Source organism: Helobdella robusta (genome assembly GCF_000326865.2).
Source record: "Helobdella robusta unplaced genomic scaffold HELROscaffold_4, whole genome shotgun sequence".
Taxonomy (NCBI): domain Eukaryota; kingdom Metazoa; phylum Annelida; class Clitellata; order Rhynchobdellida; family Glossiphoniidae; genus Helobdella; species Helobdella robusta.
The window spans coordinates 2884693-2892454 of NW_008704902.1; the positions used below are offsets into that span (position 1 = coordinate 2884693).

Here is a 7762-nt window from a genome sequence, read left to right on the forward strand (position 1 = left end):
CTGGATTACGAATGTCTAATATTATCGCAGTAGCAAACTGAATTATTGATACCTTGGGTCGGCTGCTACCTTCACGCTCCTAACTTCATACAACTCTTTCTCCTTCCTCAAAATTTTACAACGTGTCTTTGAGAGATTTAAAAAAGTCAAGCATATACTCATCATAAAAATAATAATTAAAAAAAGAAAATACATTATATATTGTTTTTAAATACATACCCACAAATATAAATAACGCAAAAATACAACACAAATGCACACATGCATGCATGATGCATGCAATAAGCTCATTACACATTTCGGGTCGTTAACGAAAGCATAAAATCATTGAATGCTTACAAAATCTCTGCGCACTTTTACACACACACACACACACACACACACACACACACACACACACACACACACACACACACACACACACACACACAACACACACACACACTACACACACACACACAACACACACACACCGCGCGCGCCTGCACGTATTTTATCATGTGTGCAAATATCCATATGTATGAAATATAAATACAAGTTTACATATATACATACAGGAACGCACACACATAGATACATACATACATACACACATACATATACATGCATACATACATGTACAAACCATAGGCAGTAGTTGCTTGCATTAGACACTTTGATAGTTGTGTTTATTCGCGGCCAGTTCAAAATTTATCTGTCCACAAGAACAAATATGCGAGAATTCATGAATGTTGCAGGCATGAAATGAGTAGCTGAGGCAATCATGCACTTGCATGCTGTCGTTGTTGTGTTGTTGTTCTGTCATAATGTTTTGTTGTTCTTTTGTTGTTGTAGGGTTATAATGTGTTTTGTTGAGTTGGTTGATGTCATTTCATATGATCTGATAACGTTCAGTTTGTTGGTCCTGTGTTACTATGCAGCCTTGTTTATGTTTAGAGTTGTTGTTAAGTTGGGATGTTTTTTGTGTGTAATGTTGTTGTGTAGTTATTTTCTTAAGCTGAATCGCCCTCATGTCATTATTTATTTAGACAGTGAAACACTGAAAAACGCAACATCTAACAGAGTCAAAAATGAAATTGAAACAAATATATGAAGACATAACGATGATGACAAACAAAAATAGAATATAATAAAATCAGAATGTTTTTTGTAGCCATGCTAATGATATTGAGATTTAAAAAACATCAAACGATTAACAGACATGAAGAAGTTTTAGATATTTTAATTTATAAATTCTTTTTTATAAAAAAATTAAACATTTTAATCAAGAAATATCTAATATAACTTTCCGAATATAAAATTGTACTTTGAAAAATTAAGAGGCGAGATAATGGATGCAGTAATGTGGAAGACTGAAGCAAAAATTATTTCCACGTTGCAACTATCTCGTTAAGCCACGGCGTCTCAATCCATCCCATCAATTGCTCTTTTATTCAGTAGCGAACCAAACAAACATTTTCTAAAGGCAGCTAAAATCGGAGTAATAATTTCTAGTAATTTCTTTCAAACAACAAATAGACAAACAAATCAAAATTTAATCAACAAATATTCTTTTTACATGTTGTGCAAGCAGTCAGATTAAACAATTCGGTTAATAAACAACAGTAACGATCCAGCATTAAGTATGTTTGAATAAGTAACTAATATGGGTTATAAGTTATAATAGAGATATTATTTTGTAATAATGACTATATAAATGTACGAACAATCATTTTTAATGTTTTTACAGTTTGAAACTTTCTCAAGCACAGTGTTATAATTCTATCTACATCTTCATAAAAATATGCAATGTAACATATTTTTAACACGAATCTGACACGTGTATAAAATATGCTGTTGTCATATACGGAACAACAATAGCCAAATGATTTTGACATTTATGAAAATAATCAATATAATAAAATAATAATAACAACAATAATGTTGTTTTTATTATTATTATTCTTGTTTATATTAAAAATGCCTGAACAAACAAGTCTCTAGCCGTTAATGATTGCTTTCAAAATTTTTTAATGTCTGATTTTTAGCGTCGCGTCTTAGTTATTTTGTTGACCTCATTCGTTCAAATGTCTATTCACTCATTCATTTATTCGTTTATTCATTCGCTTATTTATTTATTATTTGTTTGTTCTTTTAGTTATTTATTCATTCACTCAGTCACTCATTCATTCAATCAAACCTTCGTCATTTTATTCACTCAATTATTATTTTATTTATCTTCGTTTTGATTTATTTTGGTTTTGAAAATGCTTCAGAGCAATCCATCTACTTCCACACTCATCCATCTATTGAACGTCAGATGGAGTGATCAAACGTTTTTCAAAAGGTCCGCCAACGAAAATATCTTCAGTTAGTGAGATACACATCATCATCATAGTCATCCTCATCGTCATCACCATCATCATCTCGTCATCACCATCATCATCTTGTCATCATCAATCACATATGGACTAACATGTCAAATCTATTTATAATCATAAACATAATTTCCTCTCTGATTTATAAACAAATTCGAATGCATAAACATGGAAGCGAGCGTTCATCCTGTGGCGCATAAAATCATATTAGGGAGGAAATGCGCGCAAACATCTAGCAAAGCAGCGAATGAACGAACGAACGAACGAACGAACGAACGCAGAAACAATGCATTTATCTGTGACTCAACTCTCAACGGAGCAGAACGCATCCCTCACAATATTTCGCTAAGCCTGTCCGTCCGTTCCTTCTCTTCATGTTCATCTCTCTTCCTCTACGAACGCAAACAACAAGTGAGAACGTGCGAACACTAAACATGGCAAACAGACATTCATGCATAAAATGCGAAGTTTAATATTTTTTCCAAATAATAAAAATAAAGTTCAATATTTTTTCAAATGCTAACCAACCAACACAAACCAAAAGACAATGAAACAACAATCAGTACAAACAAGACGTATTGTTGAAACACAGACAATTATATTTAATAAAAGTTATAATTATATAAACAATAAAAACAAACATGCAGACAATACAAACATCAGGCAAAAAAAACAAACTTACATGCAAACATATATGTGCAAAACAATACAAACAAGCATACAAAAGGGCAGCAAATGTAGTAGAAACTAGCCGAGAAAGCCATAGAAGCATCGCTGTGTTGAGATTAATTATTCATCAAGATGAATGCACTGACATCTTTGTGCAATCATCTTGATTATCATTATCGTTTTTATATCACCATAACACCCTTCACTTATCACTGTTGTTATCTTCATCATAGATATCATTCTAATTATCCTCATCATAGATATCATTCTAATTTTCCTCATCGTGATGTTCGCTATCCATCCTCGTTATTGGTTTTCATCGGTTCTGTCATGTTGATACGTGCAAAATAATTTTCAACTGCAATATTTTAATTATAAAAATGTATATTCTATATTATCTACATTATCTTTTTCATTGGAAAATGTTTTTATCGTTACTGCAATGAATTTTCTAAAACTATCATAAAATTAACCTAATGTTTTTTTAAATTAAAAAAAAAAATAAAAATTTTAGCTTATATTTTAGTTTACAAAAAAATAATCAGACTAAACTTAAAAAAATATTGAAAAATTTAAGGAGAGCGTCTACCGTGGTCACTCAATATCTCAAGAGCCAACACTTGAGAGCAGACAGGTAGAGGCAGACCACCTAACCAAACCAGCGGTTCCACTTTACAAACATCTACAATGGAGAAACTTAATACGTTGCTTAAGGTCGCCATATTACGTTTTCCGCTATTTTTCTCTTTTGTTACATTCCACAAAAACCTGCGAGCAAATTTGAAAAAATTTTCATAAAAATATTTGACACAAGAGTTTTATGTTACATTTAAATTGATGACACGTCCCGAATAACAAGGAAACATTTTCACGGGAATGTTGATACATTTTTGATACATTGCAGACCATTACTCAACAGCGAAAAATTAACATCAGCGATGAACAACGACGTCCGATCCGACCAACATGCATGCATATAGCCTGGCAAACAAGAATCATCAAACACAAACAGCTAACACGCTACGACAACTCATCCAACACAACAACAATAGTTCATGCGCCAACAAATTCAAACATACACCGACAGTATTTCAACATTTCCATATTTTCACTGCAAACTTTTTGCTGTGAGGGCCGCATTGAGAACTATTTTACCTTTGAAGGGCCGCACATGTACATGAATAGCAAATTTTTTCAACCCGGGAGAAAATTTTTTAAGATTTGTGGCTTCTTTTTTGATCATAATGCCTGGCTGACGACCTTTTTGGCGAACAAAGCCTCGCGGGCCGTATAAAATAGCTTCGCGGGCCGTAGTTTGCCCACCCCCCGACATACACCATACAAAACTACATTCTTAACAGCAGATGAATCACAATTTGGCATCGTTTTTCTCGCCAATGCAACAGTTCTTATGTTTCAAACACTTCTGTGATGTTTTCCTGTAATTAATATCTTATAGATGTTGAAAATACGAAAAATGTAAATTGTTATTATTATATTCAATGATAATTATTAATAATACAATGATGATTATTATTATATACAAATGTTTATGTTTACTATTTTAGAAGTTAGGGGTATGTATGACAAATAAAGATAATTTAACATTATAAGGATTTTTAAAAACAATTTCCTGAAGCAAACCCACAACAGTGACATAATATGCAAATAAAAAACAATAAAAATGTATGAAAAAAACTAATTTTTTATTTTTATTTTTGAATATTAATATAGACAGGACTAATTAAAACTGAATAAGGTAACTTATAAATCCAAAAAAGTGTTATAAATAATTAAGCGATCAGATAAAACGAACGGTAAATCTTGAAAAATATTGTCATACCATAAAATTATCATAAACATAAACATTAATGTAAACATAAAAATTTATATAAGAATAAAAATAATAAATACACAGGAAGGAGAATTTATAAGAAAGAATGAATAACGATTAAAACAAACAAAAAGTGGCAGAAAAAGATAAATTAAAAGCAAATCTAAGAAAGGAGTGACGTGTCGCGTTAGATAGAAAATTATCTTTATGCCCAGCCCATTGCGTTCATTATTGTGTTTTACCATGATAACAAATTTCCATTTTTAAATTAGAATTTACAACGTGCGGTGATATGTCGTGGATGACGAACGATCAACGGTTAATTTTCCAAATGTTTGGCTCTCACTCTTTTTCCTTCATAGAAACCACTGAAACGAGAAAAAGATATTTAAAAAAAATTCTGTAATATTCTTATTTTCATCTTGACTGCAATCAGAAGCTGAAACTTCCCTAAATGACAAATATCAATGACTTAAATAATTTTAACCATTTTGCCACAACAAGCAACGTAATGACTAAAAGTTCAACTTAAAATTGAAATGAGATTGCTGGGTATGATGGATGAGACTGAGATGATGGAGATGATGGAGGTTTGTTTTCCGTGGGAGTCCCATCATACATCGAATGTTGTATCATCTCTTATGATCTTTGCTATGTTACATAAACATATGTTATAATATATTAGGAGTTGCAATGTCATGATGTTTAGTGTTGTGTACAATTCTGCACATGTGCTTCCATGATTTTTGTTTTCTTCCATATTTATTTGTAAGAAACCCTCCAAGAAACAAGTTGTAGTAATTGATCGACATCCGATCAATTGGAAACATTGAAAATTTGATTTTGGCTTGATGAATTAAAAAAGATTGAATGTACATTAGAAAGACTATGCGCTCTTAAAAATTGAAACGATAACAAATATTGAAATGTTTGTTTATTTGCGGACAGAAAACCAATTTTCTAGAAAATACCCAAAAATGGAGGGATTAGTTTGTAGCAATTTCATAAAATTTTTGCCGCATCAATAAATAAATGTAAATAGACGGAGACCAAATAGATGGAAGAATGAATGAATGAATAAATAAATGAATGAATGAACGAAACGAATGAATGAGTTTGAAATGGATGAAAAATTAAATGAATGGGTGAATGAACGAAAGAACGTGCAGATGAATGAATAAAGGATAAGATGGAAGGATCGTCATGTAGTATGAACCGATGAATGAATAAATGGATAGAAAAGTGTTTAATTAAATAGACGAATTTCTCATAAATTTATTAATAAACAATGGCCTGTTGAATATTTGAAATTTTCAAATTTGTTATAAACAAGCTACAAAAAGACCAAAACCTTTTTTTAGATGAAGAACAAATGAAATCAAACTATCGAATATTGCATTAATTTATAGATTTTTAACTTTAAATACATTTTCAAACTACAAAATATATTGTCAATATTGTCGTGTTGAAATATTGATTCCGCAAAAATAAAAACTTTGTTGCCAATCAACCAAGTATATATATAGAATTCACTGAATTTTTTTTCATAGAAAAATAAAATATTAATCCAAATATAAAAATTGGTCAGTACCACAAAGACCTAAAATATTTCTCTATCCTAAAAACTCCATTCAGGCCCGCTGAAAACGAATGCGGAAAAATAGATTTTGCTCTCTTTCTTGTAATAAATCACTTCCTGCTTTGTAGAGTCGCATGGGCAATTCATGCGGAGTAATTGATACGTCCTATAATAAATATTTTATCAGTTCCACCGACACAATCAATCCCTTCCAAAAATGTTATTTTATTTTCCAATCGTAATAAGTTTTACTCGTCTTTTTTTAAATTTGAAAATGTTTCAACTTAAAATTCTGTTCCTCGATTGAGATAAAAGTTACAACTGTTGAGTTACATGATGAATGAGCTTAGAATTCAACGGAAAGTAAAAACTATTTATGACATTTAATTTAACTTCAGAGCCAGACGGGAAAAGATGAACAAGTGAATATTTTATGTGCAACGGATCTGACGACACAAGTAATGAAAGAGTTAGAAGCAAATTTTCAACAAGAGGAACAAAATTTAAAAAAAAAACAACTTTAATCTAACTTTTTCTAAAAATAATTTGGTGCAAAAAGTTTATAGCGTAACATACACTTTAAGTCTCAATCATTCATGTCGAACTTGCTGATTCTATTGAAAAACTGCTCTTTTGAGAACATTTGTGGCTCCAAAAAAACTCCTAGTTTGTAGTCCCAAAAAAAGGTTATTTCATAAATTTTTTATAATTTATTTTCATAAATTTTTTGAGAAAACTGATTTTCATTCATTTTTTATGCTATAAAGAAATAAATTGTCGCTGAGGAAGAACGAAAGAAAAAAAATCAAGAGTGATGTGAAATAGTAGAATACAAAATGGGAAGGAGAAATAAATAAATAGAAATAAATGGAAAAAAAGAGAGAGGAAAAAAGAGAGCAATGGAATTTTTTTTTTAAACTGGACACCCGGACGGGGATCAATTATGTTCAACGCTGTTAACGTGGAAGCAAATCATTTCATCAGCATGGCACCGATCATGAAGACCATCATCACATTGAACTTTCTTAGTCTACAGAAATGTACAAGCAGCACATAGTCTTGCACAACACTGCATGCTACCTTCTACACTCAAAAACCAATAAAAACATTCGCGGTTAGACATAAATATAATTAAATACCTCAACTACTACTACTACTACAGCCTCTTGAACTACAATTACTGCTACTGCTACTAAAGTTAGAGCAAAAGCTCAAACTTTTTACAAAATTTCATGTGATATAATAGCTGGATAGCTAATACAATTTTTATTTATATTATATTATATTATAATAACTATTAAATCAATTATATAAAAAAAATTG

The 7762-nt window shown here is 30.9% G+C and overlaps 1 protein-coding gene across 1 annotated transcript; it reads left to right on the plus strand.

The window, feature by feature from the left end:
- Positions 1-2246: 2246 nt before the first annotated feature.
- HELRODRAFT_162347 (hypothetical protein) lies at positions 2247-4320 on the plus strand (the record flags this gene model as incomplete). The annotated part of the gene is made up of 4 exons (XM_009024578.1): positions 2247-2326; positions 2639-2768; positions 3604-3660; positions 4114-4320. The coding sequence occupies 4 exons, from the start codon at positions 2247-2249 to the stop codon at positions 4318-4320; spliced, it is 474 nt and encodes a 157-aa protein (XP_009022826.1).
- Positions 4321-7762: the final 3442 nt, after the last annotated feature.